General features: G+C 33.1%; 1 protein-coding gene across 1 annotated transcript in view; it reads right to left on the minus strand.

Annotated features, from left to right (window-relative positions):
- Nucleotides 1-18895, minus strand: part of ASXL3 (ASXL transcriptional regulator 3) — a 141372-nt gene that overhangs the window by 101410 nt on the left and 21067 nt on the right. Inside the window, exons 2-3 of the mRNA XM_031934556.1 lie at nt 2251-2359; nt 880-988 (exon numbers count right to left, since the gene is read on the minus strand). Coding sequence (XP_031790416.1) covers nt 880-988; nt 2251-2359 — 218 coding nt within the window. The remainder of the gene's footprint in view (nt 1-879; nt 989-2250; nt 2360-18895) is intronic.

Here is an 18895-nt window from a genome sequence, read left to right on the forward strand (position 1 = left end):
GGACAAACAAAGGGACTCCATGGCCATTAATAAAATGAATGACTTTGGGTTATTACTGAAATACAATATTTCTGCAAATATCCTTTAAGGTTTGTTTGTTTAAAGGTAATTTACTGATTCCTATGAGTCTACGGACAGAGACTTTAATTACATAGTTTTCTCTCAAATCATGATCTGGGTCCTTTTGTGGAACCAGTGGGTACAGTAGAAGAAAGCACTGCAGCTATTATGGGACAAAGATTTGCCAAAATTGCAGTGCAGAATTATGTACACCAAAAGAATCACAATATAATTGTCTTGAAGAGGACAAAAATAAGTTCACATGTAAAATTCAGAGGATAAAATTCAGAGGTGGAAAATGCCCCCCTTAAAATTCTGGAAGGGTCACTCGCTTCTCAAAAGTGTCTAACAAGAAAATATCTTATTTGGCCCTCTTTTCACTGTGAGGAATGGTAACACTGAGCTTCATTTGCAAAAGACAAACCAAGGAACAAAGCTATTATAAAACTACTTGTGATTACAGGAAAAAATCAGCACAATCAGAAATAAAACATTAGCATTCTCAATCCTCCCGTAAGAATGAAACCACTAGATACCCCCAGTAACCCTCTCACTTTGCAGGAGAAATATACGGATACTTAAAGAAGTATTTAAGAAAATTATTCAGAGAAATACGTACTGTTAAAAAACAAAAGCAAAGAACTATATACTTCTTTTAGATGCTATCCTTTTTGAATCAAAACACCTTGATAAATCTCAGGGGTAAAAATTTGGAAGAAAACTATTGATAATGGTGGGCAATTCAATTAATGAATCATTGGCATTCTATCTAATTTTTAAGAGAACAAGGGATTATATTTTGGAATTCATCACACTTACCTCCATTTTCTTCTCCACGGGCATTTGCCTCGGCCATATCTGTACCATCCAATTCAGATTCACAGACTAAATCCAACGTGCCATCTGCTGGGCATGACGACTCCTCTTTCTATATTATTTTGAAAAGTGATGATTTATGGAGAAGATGTATTAGCAACTAAAAACATTCAAAATACTTGCAGAATCCTAAAGTATGATCAGTTATTTGTGAGTTAACATTTCAATACTGATTTACCTTTTAATGTAAAATCATTCTTGGGTTAAAAAAAAAAAAATGGGTAAAGCCCATTGCTACTGTTGATTTTTTTTTTTGGATAAACTTTTAAATCTACACCCAAAAAAAGTTTCCTTTTGACATATGTTGTTTCCATTTTTTTTTTCAATTCTACATTTTTCCTCATGTAAAGAAATGGCTTACCAACTCAGAATTTTAATCAGTTACTTAAATACCCAACTTGCTACAAAGAGCAATGGAAAAATCACAAGTCTTTCTGATTAACTAACCTGTGTTATTTTCTGAAACACACACAGTGGACCACAGCCTGATGCTTAGTAGCTAAAGAAGAATCCCTGCTTTGTTGTCTAGGTATAACTTTTGACATCAAAAAAAAAAAAAAAAACCTTATATGTAGTTAATGAACTTTAAATATAATCCATGACTTATTAAGGCAGAAACTTCTTTCTAATTTCTAAGAAATAACACAATGAATTTACTTATTCCAAGTTACACAACCATTTGTAGACTATAAGCTTTTGTCTTCTGGAATTTTGCATTTCAGGTGGCATTTCCCCTGGAAAAAAATGGGAATGCCTTTAAAAAATTATACTAAAATAATTAAGACTCAATTATCTGAAGCTTTTATTTCTCTCTTCTTCTCATACAAGTGTGCATTAGTAAAACTTCCTTGAGATCCCCATTTAAAATTGAGTATTAGATTTAATTCAATGTTTTCAAGCAAAATGAATAAATGTCTTATTTTTATAAACGACAAGGGTATACAGGTGTGAAGCCTGTGTATCAACTGACGGTCATTAAGTCAAAGAGTCCATGGTAACTCTGATCATCTTAAACTCCTGGCCGATGACCCATGACACTCCTTCCCATAAATTTTAAGGAATCAAGAATTTTAAGGAAGCCACAACTATTCTCCATTACCATATGTCATGGAGTGAAACCACAGATATGCTTTACTTAAAGAAAAATGTCATTGTTTATTCTTAATATGAAATCATTTTTAAGACATCTGTAAACATTTAAAAGGCATAGGAGTCATTCTTCTACTCTTCATCCAAATCTAATTTTGTTTACCTTCACGTCTGAAAAAATGCATGATACACAGTAATAACAATATGCAGAACAATGCAACTTACTTTGAGAGCATATAGGCCTGACTTTCCAGGGATTTTGAAGAATGTTCCATCCCCTATTCGAGTGTTAGTGTGAAGCATTGCATTCAGACAGGCTAATGGAGAGGTTCCACTAGAAAATAAAAGTGTGCAAAAATGAAGCAGTTTGAGGTACAGCTTCTATTGCAAAACTGTTCTCTGAGTCTCTCTCTCTCAAAAAAAAAAAAAAAAAAAAAAAGGCCTCTTTGCATGCCTTTTAAAAATACCCTCCCAACCCTGAAAACATCTACATTACAATAAAGGGCCAGTCCAGTTTTACCAAAGTTAATCAGATGCATCTGTCTTATAAGGCTTCAGGCAAAAGTCTCTTGAATTGAAATTATGCTTTTATTCATAGAGTAACCAATACTATATTTTACAGACACCAAAGCCCAAATATTTACATGGTGTTATTTTACAAATAACACCATGAAGCCTTAGCTTTTAAATATTACAGACAACTTGATGGTTGCACTTGAATGATCAAAAAAAAAAAAAAAAAAAAAAAAAAACCCACCAAGTTCAAGAGCAGCTCCATCCCATAGGTTTAAAAGCAACAAAAGAATAATAAACCAGGGAAGAACTGATTTGAAATTATAAGTATTTAAGTTACTCACAGGACTGCATTTCTCACATGGCAAAATAAGAATGTACATATGTGTTTATATCTCTGATACAGCCTCTACAATGACATCCTTTTCTCAGTTAGATATGTCAAAGAAATATGTGTTGGGAAATTCTGTCCAGCTAACAGAATTCTGTAGTAAACATGCAAGTGATTGAAATATAGGATCACTTTTTAAAGAAATCAAACAGCATTAAACTAACAACTTAAAATATCAAAGGACATATGTATAAACATTATTAGAATGAGTTCATATACTTGAATGATGCTTATAAAATATAAAGTGCATATATATTTCCTGGGGTAGAATTCAGAACAAATTTTGTGTTTTAACTGTAAACTAATTATTTAGAAGCTAGAATTTAGAGCTACAATTATTGCCTTTTTAAATTATACACTCATACATATTTTACTTCCTAAAATGCCAAAATATCAATATCTGGTCAAACCAATTTTAGTTAAAATCCCTACCCCCTCTACCCTCAATGCTTCTGAGGAATTATGGGTATTTAATTCATATTCTGAGACAATACAGCCTTTAGGATATGAAGCTTTCAAACTTTGAATTAAGAAGTTCCGAATTCTAACTTTAAATTTTGAGGGTAAAAACATAATATGTGCTCCTAATTTAAAGTTTTCTAAAGACCAAGACTATCAAATCTCTTACTTATATGAAAACTCACCAGTAAAATGCAAAAGTCAAATATACCGAATTGCCAGAACGCACTTAATAGCAAGGCAGCATACATATGCATCATGGTCATAAGGATTTTTAAGTATTATCATCCTACAAAGACAATTATTTTAGGAAGCAGCTTCTCTTTGCCAACATATAAATATGACTCCATTGAATTGGACAGGAAACAAGAATCAATATAAATCTGGTCACAGAACAATGCAGTTGTAACACTAAAGTACACATGGAAATAATGTTGTGTTTAGGTAATATCTTTCCCTCATGAAGCTCCTTACAAGTTTGCAGACCTCATTTCATTATTTTCTCTCACAAAAGATTTTTCTCACATTGAGAGTGGGCCCAGGCATACCTATAAAGTAAAATATATTCATCTCCCCAGAAATGTCTTTCCATGAATCAATTCCAAATAAATCACGCAATACATGTTATACTGAACACTGCAAATACATATTTTTACATTATACTCTTCAGACAAAAGCATAGAAAATTTGAAGCTAAGACTGATTATGCCAGATTTTTGGAGTTTTAATTTAGTGGAACTGTCAGAAATACAGACTTTCCGTAGGGACTTGGCAAGATGATGTTAACACGGCAAGTAAAACAGAATCCAATACATAAAAATGACACAATGTAGAATTTTAAAAATATAACTTAATAAAACTGTTCACCTAATATGAAACCTCACAATGCTGTTTCTTCTCTTTATTCCTAAGGCCCTAATGCACATGATTGCAAGAACTCAGATTCAGCACGTTAAATACTAATACAGATTTAAAGGCAACGACTAAGTACAAAACAAATGTAACATGACTATAATTTACATTTCCTTTTTAAGGTATAGCAAGCTAAAGATAATTGTAGAAGATAAATTGGCTATTAAATAGCAATTTAATGCTGTGCTTGCTGTAAACATATGTGATAAGCACTCAGTTTTCTACAAATAATAAGCTCTATTAAGCATGAATACATTATTAAATGATACTGTTTAGTAACTCAATAAACACAAGATTTACTATGGAAAAATTTAAAAGTATGTAATTCACAATCACAACATCTCCAAACTCTCAATGACTATTGCAATTTCTATAAATCTTTCCCAAAAGAAACTTGTTTTATTTCAAAACTATACATTTGCATTAGAAAACAATTTGCAATCAAATGCAAATTTCACAACTAAAATCACTCACTGATTAGTCACTTAGTTTTAAGCACACTTTACGGCAGAAAAACTAGTTATTCAGGTCCATTTTATTTAAAAACAATGAAAAATACACATCAAAAGAGCTAAATGCTTGCTAAAAGGTAACTGATTCATCCAGTGTAAAATATACACAGGAAAATATATTTCAGAAACATTTCACTCCATTTCCTTATTGCTGTTATCCTCAGCAATTCCATAAACTACAGAAAACTTAGACTACATTTTCTGCAGAAATGTCTTAACTGCTATTGAACAGAAATAAACAAAAGTCTCATGTCATTTTATTATTTTTATATTCAGAAAAAATAGAACTGGCATGTATACTATATATTGTATATACATATATATATCTTAAACATAAAGATTAACTGTGGGTAAAAATACGAGGCAGATGTACATGCTTTAAAAGTTTGTACTCTTAGATAGAACTGATCGCCTTCTATGTAATGGTTCTTATTTTTAATACATTCAACAAAATTTTCTTCACAGTTAATGCAAAAGCTCATCACCTAAGTCGGAATTCAGAAGTTCAAAATCCTGTAACTATATGTGTGTATATATGAAATAATAAAACATCAAAGTTTTAATGTAAAAATCTCTGAAATTTCAAATTTACTTACTTTCTAACAAGATGAATTGGAAAAACCGCGATATCCCGATTTATAGAAGGAAAACAAAAAGAAAGGAAGAAAACAAAAAGTTAGTTTTCCAACTTACAACACAATTCTTCATCTCACCATTTCAACAAATAGGACAATGCACAGGAAACCCACCAAAGTCAAATTTGGCTGCCTATGGGGAGGATGGGGAAAAAAAAAAAACTGGGGCACTGGGCTGAAAGGTGACTTTGATTTTTTTCCCTAATACTTCTATGATGTTTTCATTTTGTTCACAAAGCCCATGTATCTCCATATAATAAATATAACTAGAAATAAACAAGCAGGACATTATTTGTCCCCAATTCTTTCCTTTTTCCCATCCCCCATAATTGGGCCCTTTCCTATACACCTGCCAGGGTAGATATACAGCTTATTCTACTTGTTTGTTTTTCCCCCTGGACTCTAAGGCTGTGGACCCTTCTGGTTTGTTTTCATTTCCCACAACCCCTGAAGCAGAACAGGGGTGGAATTTGGAGGCAAGGGAGCAGGCATAATTTAAACTGTCTAGACATCAAAGAACCCCTAGAGATGCTTTACAGAGCCCAGTGCTGTGTGAAATACAGAAAAACTATTGCTTTATATTATCAAATTGCTGATGGAACACACACAATTTTACCAATAGTGAATACTTAGTGAAAGGAATGAAAGGCCTATCTATTAAATAATTTTAAAAACCAGACAGAATACCTGGGGAATGCAATTGGAAGACTATTTGCAGGCATGACAAAGAAAATATAATTGTGAACCATTATTCCTTTACATATAATGATTTGTAATATTTAAGTAATACAAATATTAAACTATTTTATTATATTAATGTTATGTCTTAATAAAAATTTCAGATGTAATCTATTTCCTGCAAACATTTCTTTTAATCTCATTTTTTAAATATGGGAATGTAAAAAAATTAGTCCAGTGCAACAAAAGCATAAAAACTCAACAAACTCAAGCAGTTATTAAACATCATCATTAGTTACTGTGCTAAGTACTATTAATACAAATTAATATAAACAATTATATGCTCATTCTTTCAAAAAAATTAATAATCACTTCAAATGTTAGCTTTGAGAAAATATAAAGAAGATATTTTAAGAGTAAGTTAGGTGGGTCTCAGGTGCAGGTAATATTCTAATTCTTGATACAGTATCTGTGTTCACTTTGTGAAAACTGTTTAGAATTTGTAGACTAAATTCTGTATATACTTCAAAAAATGTTTTTTAGATATTAAAAAATTAATAATGTACCCGTAGATTTATTTATTTAATGGGCATGTCCCTACTAGTGGAGAAGAATGGGGATGGTTCCTAAACAGACATAGTAACCCAGCGCATGTCAATTGACAACTCAGTAACCTAGATGATAACAAACTACCCTAGAAAAATCAAGGCCAAACGAACTTATTACTCTTGGGAAATATTACTATCAATAAGAAACTCTCTAAAAAGACTGAAAATAAAACTTTAAAATTTAGAGCCCTTTATATATGTTACCTGAATGATATCTAAATGTATGTAATATATGTAGTTATATAAGTTATCTGAATAATTCCAATACAAAATGTTCTACACTAAGCCTCAAATTGGATAGTGAAGAAACAGTGTCACAGACTTCATGGTCTCTCTACAATCACTAATGAAAGCTTTTATTGTGCACTAACATAAGAGGAATAACAAAGACTCAGAAAATATAAACATAAATGGGAATAATCCATCAAATCAGAGATGGGTCACATTTCAAAGGAAGATATTTTGTGATTTTCTATGTGAGGATATTGGTTTTCGATATTCAACAGGTCTCGAGAGTAATGTTCAAATGCAGCCTTGTTACTCTTTTTATCAGGAGGGGTTGAGACAAAAAATAATTATCAAATAATATATGCTGTACACTTTAAAAATTTAGAGAAAGAACTTTGAACTCCAGACCTCAGTCTGTATCTCTGGTTGGCATGAACATGTCTGTTTGTACAACCAATAAGAGATAGACATTTGAATTTAGAACCTTTATCCTATTAAAAACCATCAAGATATCATTAGACAGACTACAGCGATTCATACAGCCACACTCACTAAATGGACCTACTGTTTTGGGAAACAAAAATTCCAAAACATTAATACAAGGACAAAAATTTGTTTAGTAGTACTTTAAAGCAGGATCTAGAGGGAAATTAAGAACTATCCCTATATAAGTATAAACCAAAACATACGGTCTATATCATAATTTTTGAAGACCCTAACTAAAACAGGAGGTGAGGTGTTTATCTTTAATTATAGACATCTAGTAAAGAACATGCCACATACACACCTAGACACTGACAGCTGTTCTTCTACAATGACGTATGCCATGACATGCCGTATTACCAGCCCTATGCTGGGGAAGGCAGTGGCGAACAGCAAGGAAGACTGCAGGCTCTGGAACCAGTCAGCCTGAGTTCACCGAGCTGCGTCATGTTGGACTTAACTTCTCTAGGTCACAGGTCCCTCGACTCTAAAATGTGGAGAATAAAACTCACTCTGCCCTAGAGAACTAATCCGAAGATTAAATGAGTTAAAACATATAAAGCACTTAGAACTGTGTCTGATATGTGGTAAGTGTTCAAAAATTGTGTCTTATTTTCTTAATACTACCACTACTAACCATAGTAACCAACATCTAAATGTAAAAAGAATGACAAATGGAAAGAAATTAATATTTTTCACAGCTTGTTTAAAGAATTGGCTCAGGTAATATTTTAATTTTAAAAAAGATTTTAATTTCTAATTTCATTTTCATCTCAGTATCAAAAATAAGTGAAGACATAGGCATGTGTACACAGCTCGTCCATAGTCTCTCACATGTGGGTAGTATTAAAAGTAACTGATAACTTAGTAAGGGGACAGGGAGAAGAATGATAGCAACACATCTATTACTATAGTTACGATTTATTGGGCATCTATAATGTGCCTGGGCTTTCACAACTATTATCTATATTCCTCATGGCCACCCCAAAATGTAAGCATGATTCCCAGTTTTACAGACATGACTGAGATTCACAGATGAGGAATCTTAATGAAGTCAGATAACAACTAAGTGATACAGCTGAAATCTAAATTCTAATCTGATTCCAAAGTCCGTGCTCTTTCCACTATCTCACATTCTCTCTCCATAGAACTGCCTCCTCCATTTAATCTAACTTAAACACTTAAGCAAATATTTAGCACTTTGAGGAAATACATTTTTAAAGCCAGATGCTGCTAAATGATAAGGTGACCTACTTCATTCTCAATACTGCATATAGTAATGACTTACCCAGAGTAGATTTCAAATATAAAGAACTAGGCTGCAGAAGATGACACTGTTGGTTATCTTCCTCTGGTAATGTCACCAACGAAAACAAAGGAAGAAGAAACTTAAAGAAAATATGATAGAGGCCGGGCATGGTGGCTGATGCCCGTAATCCCAACATTATGTGTGGCAAAGGCAAAAGACTGACTTTGAGGTCAGGAATTTGAGACTAGTCTGGGCAACACGGTGAGACCCTATATCTACAAATATATATATCTGTGTATTTGTTAAATATATATATGTATATATATATAACCATAAATAAGATATATACACACACAAGAGGTATATATACACACACACACTATACGCATGCACATATATATATATGTGTGGTAGAGAATTCAGATCCATAATTGAGATGCCTCTTTATCAAACTGTGTCATTAAGAAAAAACACAATCCTTTTACTGAACAAACATTTATTGAGCACACTATGTATGTATGTCAAGCTGATCTTGAAATAAATTTGTACTCCAACAGTGGTTTGCATGTAATAGAAATGTAGGCTGAACTGAACTAAATTTTCTGAATACATATGAAATGACAGGGGACTCAGCAGAAAGGCAGCCTTGAGGCATGTTGCAAACAAGAGAAAACCATTTGGAATTTAAATGCTATCCTTAGTTTATTCCAAGGAGATGACTGAGATGTGATCATGTACAAATATATCATGTCATTGATTCCTATGCAGAGGCAGTCAACCCATGGCCATAGGTGGCTCTTCAGGACTTTTATCCTATTTCCCTAGCCCTGCAAGCTCAAAAAAGTTATTTCCAATTAGGTCAAAAACTGTATCTTACAAAATAAAATAGTAAATTTCATATATTAAAAGAAGAGACACTGTAATTATATTTGGTATGAGGTAGTTTCATACCAAAATGTAAGTTTCTATATTCAACCTGCAGCTACTCATTCTCACCCATTGTATTAGCAATAGCTAATACTCTATCATTTCCAGAATCTGTTCTGTGGGATATCTGTCCCAAGTGTTACTCAAAAACATTCTCAAATGTGTTTGGGAAATGTATGTTGCATTCTCCTTTTGCAAACTCATCAAATACATTAATAAGTATTATTGAAGTCTCTGAAAAATCCTGTGTAATTCTGTGTTTCCTGATCATATACAATAAAAGAATCCTCTCCACCATAAGATTAAACATCTCCTAACATGGTATGCCAAAAAATATACTTAGAGAAATGTTATACCATATTTACATGATTAGGATAACTAGGAATAAAGTGCCTAGCAGTCAGCACTCCTGGGAATGTTTAATTTTACTAAGCAAATGTTAAAAGATTACTTCAAAAGTGTGCAAAAGCTCTCTTTTTTCTGTGAAAAATACAGTATGATTATTATTTTCCCTGTATAAATGTATAAAATTGAAAAACACATCTAGGAAGTGTAAATAGCATTGAAAATTTACAAACAGTATCTCTATGTACTTAAAGTACTATGTATTTACAAAAGAGGTTGAGCAGCCCAAATCTGAAAATTGGAAATGCGAAATGCTCCAGAATCTGAAACTTTTTGAGCATCGACATGATGCTCAAAGGAAACAGTCATGGGACCTTTTAGGATTTCAAATTTTTAGGTTTGGGATGCTCAACTGGTATAACACAAATATTCAAAAATTTTAAAAAGTCAAAAATCCAAGAAACTTCTGGTCCCAAACATTCTGAATAAGGAAAACTCAACCTGCATTATATTACCCAACAGATGCCACGTCTAACATGAAAATCATCTCACACATCTCCTCAGAGCAGATCTTCCTCCTGATCCCCACCAGCCTCACTCAGCCATGGGTATAATCTTCCTCCTCCAGTACCCATCCCATGACTGATGTATCACAAAGCCCCAACTAAGGTCACCTGAAACCTTACATTTTTACTTTATTACATTCTATTTCAAAAAATATTTACCTCATTCACAAGACAATTCTATAATCTCTAACTGGTCTCCCTGCTTCAATTCCCAGGTCCAATTCATCCTATACACTGGTGCCAGATAATTTTCTTATTTTAAAAAAACAACAGAAACACTGCTCAGACTGCTTCTTAGCCATGCCATTCACTGTTGTTGAATCAGTAGTTTTCACTGCCCACCAAAGGAGGCACAAAGTCCTCAGGCCAGCATTAGGGTCATCTACAACACAGTTGCCATCTACCTCATTTTCATCTTCTCCAACTCTCAGAATACTCCTATAATCCAATCCAACTCAGTAAATCACCAAGCTTCTATGGTTTCCCATGTCTGCTCTGGCTACCATCTGTATGGGGAAGCCTTTTACGACCTAGGATATTCCTATTCCTCTAGAACAATCACAATACTTTGCATATCTCTCATGGTTTATTTTCTTTGAAAATTGTTTACACCTTTAACTTTCCTGCCCTTACTACTTCCAACAAGTTTGGAAATTCCACAGGAGATAGACATATTTATTTTTATATTGCCTGATAAGCAATACCAATGTACTCGAAAGTTGTTTCTTGAAATAAATTTAATCACTGCAATAAAAGTTTATTACAATCATGGATGTGTAGACATAAAAGACATGCAATGAGCATTACCAAAATCCTTTTTAAATTTATAGATGCAATCATGTCTGTGAAGGACTCTACATACTAAAAGGCTGCAGTGGCCATCTTACATTCGCACACCCTGCATTCTTTTCTTTTAGGGACTCTCCTTTTCATAATGATGTGATTCTAGTGTATCCATCGAAAAAATAGGATTGATTTCCCCACCAGTAAGGCTGGCCAGATTAAACTATCTACTTGGTTACAGAAACTGGTAAGCTGGTGGAAGTTTGAGTATCTTTTCAAAAACAGATACGGAAATAAAAGGAAAGAATATAAATTATCTTTCAGTAATAATATTAGCTATAAAGACATAAAAGGGAAAAGCTGGTGCCTATCTCCTGCCTCCACAAGGCCAGGGTCTGAAGCGGATAAAGCTAACCAGAGGAAAGCAGAGTAAAGCAGGGAAAGAAAAGGGGAGAAAAGATCATGGGAACTCCTGCATTGTCTGGTCATGTTGAAGATCAACCTGATGGACGTCCAAGTTAAATAAGCCAGTACGTCTCTAACTAGTTTTATTTTGGACACCGAAGAGAGAGCTTATATGACTTGTACAAGCTGACTATTTTTCTAGGCCTCATTTACTTAGCCATAAAATAATGAGTTTAAAATACATGCATTTTGTGGCTCTATTAATCCATTTCTGGTTAAGGTTTTAAGGGCAATTAGTAATAGTTTGACTGTTAGGTTTCTGAAGTTCATTCCAATCAGGCTGCCTCTCAGCATGTTTCTCTCTCCCTCAATGCCCACGGTTCTCCTCTCTTCCTACTCATTTGTCAAGATCCCCTCACCTTCACCTCCTAAAAGCTATTAATCACCTCTGCAGTCCACATGATGTTCTCTGCACTTCCAAAGGCATTACAGTCCATGCTACTATTGTAGCATTTAGTTCTTTGCAGTCTACCATCACACTGCTTGACAGCAACAAGCTCCTTGAGGACTCTGACTTCAATAAAGATTCTTTGTGTTCACCTCATAGTGCCTTGCGAGATTTGAGCACTCAGAACACACTCAGGGGCTTGTTGACAAGCTAACATTTTACCATTTACAGAAAACAAAATTTCAAGCTTGACAATTCCATGTGTTGGCTGAGGACATCCAGAAATGGGAAATATTAAATACTCCAGTGAGAGCATAAACTGATATAACCAATTTGGAAAGGCATTTGGCAAGATCCAGTTTTTTAAAAAACTGTGCATGCTCTACAGATCAGCAATCCACTTTTTGGTACAGACCCTAGAAAAACACATACTTTCACAAAAAGACATTATTAGTTATAGGAAAAATAAACTGTAAATAACTTAAATGTTCAATAGGTTATAGCTATAGATTTTGATATATTTCTCCTATAGATTTGTAATAAAAGTATAAATTCTGAACTATGACTATACCCAGCAAATCTATGACATTGTTGCTTCTGAGGAGAAAGAAGAAGAAATCAAAGCAACTTCAGCTTTTTCTGTTAGACTTCATATATATAAAAAAAAAATGAAGCAACTATGCCACAAGCAGTCCACAACGGCTAATTCCAGCTACTGTTTGTTGGAACGTGGGTACTCTGCTGTATTTTCAAAGCAGAAAAAAAAAAGCTTTATTTTTTTTTCCTCACAATGTGAGTTTTTTCTAATTCTATCAGATACTTCCCTTGATTCAATTAATGTTTTCATGCAAGCAGATGCAATTACATGGAAAGTGTAAAAGTACATCATTATACCCAGTTAAAAGTCCTCCTAACTCCCCTCAATCCCATCCACTGCCTCAGAATGAATAATTATTAAAGGTCAATCATGATTTCTTCCAGATATTCTTGTATTTACATTCTTAGCTATGCATATATTCAACTTTATGGTTTAGATTTTTACATTTATTTTCAATACAAATGAAAACAATTTTTGCTCTTAATATTCTATAGAATTCTTTTAATGTTTTAACATTTTACTTTATTAATTGTTACTTGATTTTTTTTTTTTTTGAGATGGAGTCTTGCTCTGTCACCAGGCTGGAAAGCAGTGGCGTGATCTTAGCTCACTGCAACCTCTGCCTCCCAGATTCAAGTGATTCACCTGCCTCAGCCTCCCGAGTAGCCAGGACTACAGGCACACGCCACCATGCCCAGTTAATTTTTTTTTTTTTTTTTTTTTTGTATTTTAGTAGAGACGGGGTTTCACTATGTTGGCCAGGATGGTCCCAATCTCCTGACCGCATGATCCACCCTCCTCAGCCTCTCAAAGTGCTGGGATTACAGGCGTGAGCCACCACGCCCTGCATGAATTTTTTTATAAGTGTATATTCTGCTTACAAATAGTGGAAAATTGATAAAATGTATAAGGCATTAATGTAATTTGACATTACCAAAAAGTAACATATCAAAAATGCAAATTAGTTTAATTATAAGATTTTGGATGTTTTCAATATTCATGTAATGTTCTTAAGAGTCTGTAAAATATATGTACTATATCATAATTTGTATAAGTATTTCCTTATTACAGAACACTTAGTTTGCATTTAATTTCATCCATGAAAAAAGTGCTACAATTAAGACTTTTATATAGTGTTCTTTTTGTATATGTACAACTATCTCCCTACAATAGATAAAAAGATTGTACTTCCAGTTGGAAGAGTGCTTTGAAAATTTTAATAGCTACTTCCAAATTACCTTCTAATGAGAGTAACTACTTAATGATGGATAGCATCAATCTTTAAATTTTTGCTAATTCACTCGAGGGGTGGAGATGAAGAGGCCATTCCACGTGGGAGGAGCAGCATGAAGGAAGCACAAACAGACAGAAATGAATGTGGTGTGCAGGAACATGATTCCACAGTGGGGAGTAAAAGAGAGAATAGGATAGAAATCAGATTCCAAAGGGAAGGTCCACACCACTTCATGGCTTATGACATTTGGTTCCACAGTTTAAATGCCATGACAAAGAGCTTGCTCTTCATGCAGGAGATGACAGAGAGCCCCAGAGGGCTTTAACAAGGAAAGTGCTCTTGTCCATTTATTAGCACAAAGATAGATTTAAACTGAGATACACCTAGAAGACAGACCAGTTAGAAGTCTGCAGGACTGGCCTGCAGGGAAGATGGAGCAAGCTTTGTCAGAGAACTAATGGTAGGCAGCAATGTGAATAAAGTCAAGAAATACATGCTAAGAAAAAGCAAAACAAAACAGTAGGCTGTTTTTTCTTGTTGTTTTTTGGACAAAGACACTGACAAAATGTGTGAGATAAAGGAGAAGGAGTTTAGGACCGAGAACTACAGATGAATGGTGGTATAATTAAGATGGATAATACAGAAGAGATTAGCTTGACAGTATGATGAATTTGGTTCTGGACTCAGTGATTTAAAAGCATGCATCCAAAATTCAGATATGTACATGCATCAGAGAGTTAATGGTGGTGTTCAGGATAAGTACCGGGGCAGCTACCAGTATAGACAGTATTTAGAAAATGGTGACAAGTGATTAACACAGTTGTAGAGTAATAAGAGAAAAATGACTGATGTGAGTTCATTATATTACAAACTTCAGAAAACTATATGAGAAAATATTAATAAGATCAAAGAAAGGAAAAAAAATCCTATAAGAATTTTATTATAATATGATGCATACCCTAGCATCAGTATATAATTATTTTATAAGCCAGAATAAATTTCTCTACTCATAGGTAGAAATAACCTGTAAGTAGGAAGCTATCTGGGAGATCTGGCCAGAAGGAACCATTCCTTTAAATACAGTTTTTTCTTGGTAAAACAAGAACATTACTAAACGCAAATTGAAGAAAAGATGAGAAAAATCACTCAAAATACCAACTCCTGAATATAACTCTAAGCACTGTGTAAACTTTCTTCCAGCCCAATTCTTTCTGTTCTAAAGTTATAATTTATTTAAATGCTGAATAACAATATTTATTATATCCTTTTACATACTATCACAAACCTATCAAAAATATCATGTCAAATGGTTTAAAATATTCTGTGAACTTGTTTCAAGTTAGGGTTCCTCAACCTGGCTATATGTTACAATTTTAGGGAAATTTTAAAAAATGCAAATTTCAGGGCCAACTTTATACTTATTAAGTAAAAATATCTGGGTGGGGTTGAGGTGTTAGTGCTTTCCTAAATCATTCCAAATGATCAAATGTGCAACCAAATTTGAGAGTCACTGATATCAGTAGCGAACATTTAAACTGTCCTTTAATTACAATTAAAATAGCACTTTAATAAATAAAGTGCTATTTTAATTAAATATTAAAAATATATAAAAAATTAAATATAAAAAATTTCCAATTAAATATTAAAAATTTTAATATTTAATTAAAATATTAAAATATGAACATCTTAATGCATATTATATTCTTTTCTTATAATCAAGAATACTTTATGTTAAGTTTGTAGAGTGGCATTATTAATTTACGAGATATGGGTTATTCAATGACCTTTGTGAATAATGCCAACTGACTTTTCAATGTGTTGTTTTGGTTTACATTCTCACCAGCGGTATATAAGCAAGAAGCATCACTCGGAGTCAAGAATGAAATGCAAAGACTGATTAATTTATTAGGGAGCCATAAAACAATTCTCAAGGGTTGCTTTAACTCTGATTTTTAGGATTATTAGTAAGACTGAATGCTTATCCACATATTTGTTTATTCCTTAGGTTTATGCATTGGAGCTCCTCTGCTGTTCATGTCCTTTGACCATGATGCTAGAGGGTCATTGTTTTTTCTTGTTGTTTTAAAAATCTCTTTATATAATACCTCTAGTATATTAACTAAAAATATTTTCTCCATGGTTTGATTGTGACTTAATGTTTTGTTTTTCATATGCAGACATATAAAATGTTATATAGTCAATTATCTCCATCTTTTCCTTTGTGGCTTATTTTACAGCTTCTAACTGTGAAAAGTTATTTCCCTGCCAGAGGTGGATTTAAATGTTACATTTAAATTTTTTCTAATTTTTTTCTAATGGTATGACTTGTCATATTTACATTTCGGTTGCGTCTCTATCTTTCTCAACATAAAACACATAGTATATGTTAAAGAAAAAAATTATTTTCAACGTGTAAAAAAATCACATGTTGAAGAAAAGCATATTACATGTTGAAAAAAAAATTACCATTTGTAATTGTTTTCTATGGTTCAGAAAAAAAACAGCACAGTTCCCTTGTTCATTACCTAATTTTTGATTCATCCTCCTATCCCTTTCTCTCCAGAAAATTCTGGTACTACTCATCTGAAATTCCTTGATCAGCAGAATGTCAAAAGAATTCAGGTCAGCGTTTTTCTGGCTATGGGAAAAATTTTACCTTTAAATGTTTGATAAAGGAAATGTCTAAAAATAACTAACCTAACCACTAGTGTTAAGACTGGCATTCATAACACAAGACAAGTGTCAATTCAATTTAGCTTCTTTCTCCTGTCCCTTCCTCCTCTTTCTTTATCCACCTATATTCTCAAGGTGCTTTGTCCACTGGTGGTTTCCATTTTGATTAGAAGTGCTACCACAGAAATATATTTTTTAAAACATAGCTTTCTAGAAAAAAAAAAGCCATAGGTTTCTGCAATAAACTGTAAGGTTTTGTGAAATTCAAACATCATAATTATTTAAGGTGGTATGAAATATATATGTAAAATACAGATAGAATTATGAAGTTAAAACAAACTTTACAAAAGGACCAATTTCAAAGTAAGTCCTCTCATGGAAACAAGAGGCTTTGGAAAGGATGTATAAATAGAAAGAGCAGTGAATTTAAGCACCCTTCCCTTCCCCAAACTTAGTATGCAACACTTAAAAATACATCTTAAGAATACAGTAGTAGGCCTAAAAGAAATTCAATACACCCAGTTCTTGTTTTAATTTCACCCTCAGGGAAATACGATTCATGAGAAACATAAGTTCAGAGCAGGGGGTCGCAGAAATGCTTATACTTGCTACAAGCCAATATTAATACTCTTCTTCCATACATTAAAACCAGTAAAATAAAGGTCAAGATGACTAGGATCAATGTAAATGTTTAAAGAGAATAAATAACAATGTTGCAAACTAATGGTTTTTAAAATTTATAAAATTATACATACATATTAATAAATTCCACAAGCAATGCTACTAATCAGTTATATAAGTATTACCTTTGTTTTACAGAAACATCTTCCTTAGGAAAAAATGTGCATTTTGATTACCCATGAGGAGAAATGTATCTATAAACAAAATAAGATTTTCTGTGCATTATTTGACAGCAATATCAATGTTTCAACCAGACACACAGAGACTCTCCAGAGAACAATTCCAATAACGAAAAAGGAGAATATGTAAATGTAATCGGGGCAGAAAATAGAATGGGAGAGCCAAGGTAATAGTTCAAGAAAAAATTATCTTAAACCTAGACCCCTATTTAATCAACTAACAAAATGGCAACTGATTAAACCATTGCTAAAATTATCGAGAACTACCTATGTTTATGTAACAAAAGGAGAAATATTCTTCTGTTTCCCTTCGTTTTTCAATCTTCCTAAAAACACAACTTGGGATATCACAGCTTCTGGCCATTTGGCAAGTATCTTATTTAAGTAAGCACAACTCCAACCAACTCATTTAACTTGAATTAATGTTCTTGGTCTTTTATATTGCCACTTAAAGCTTTCAGGAAATAGTTCCTGGCTACACCTGCCACCTAATTTCATGAAATCAATATTTCACTGAAGCTAAGTCAGGAAATCTTAAGGTGCTGAATTCAATTATAAATGTTACTTCAGGAGTTGATAGTAGATAAATGTAGCATTGACACTGAAAATCATTATAATTAAAGGGTTTTAGTTTTTTTGGGGTGTTGGGGGATTGTTTTCTAAGATACCAGTAACAATCAGTAAAGACAACATGATGTTAGGATAACAGTAACAGCTTTAACCTTTCTAGTGTCAACGTCCGTTTATAAGCACAGAAACAACATTCTCTCTGACTATACCTGAAATAAATCTACTGTGATGATGAGAGACAGCGATCATCAACATAAAATGAAAACTACTAGTATTGTTCAAACTTCATCCAAAGATGAAAACAACTATTTACTGAAATCCAGACAAGTTACTCTTTAAGTAGAACACAATAATTCACCATATCTCTGTCATATGTACCATATTATACTTAAAAGCAGTGATAAGCCAAAGTTCCACATAGAAAAATTTTTGCAGACACATTAAAAACAAAAAAGCTTTTATACACAGCAAACACCTGATATTTGTTTCAAATGCTGTCTTTCCTCAGATAATTAATTACTAACCACCTGATTGCCTTCCACGCACATAGCCTTAGAGTAAGTTTCTAGGATCTGATGTGGGGTATGTTTACTTCATTTTCAGCATAGAGAGTGAAGAAATGTCAGAACAAAGATAGAAAATCCAAAATTCTAAACCTGTTCATTTGATAATCTTAAAATTGTTCCTTTTATCACTTGGCTTTTCAAACTAAGTGTGAGGAAAACTCTGGAAATGTTCAAAATAAACATTATCCTAATACATTCCTACATCTCTCATTTCCTCCTTGGTTTAT

Source organism: Piliocolobus tephrosceles, chromosome 18, assembly GCF_002776525.5.
Source record: "Piliocolobus tephrosceles isolate RC106 chromosome 18, ASM277652v3, whole genome shotgun sequence".
Taxonomy (NCBI): Eukaryota; Metazoa; Chordata; class Mammalia; order Primates; family Cercopithecidae; genus Piliocolobus; species Piliocolobus tephrosceles.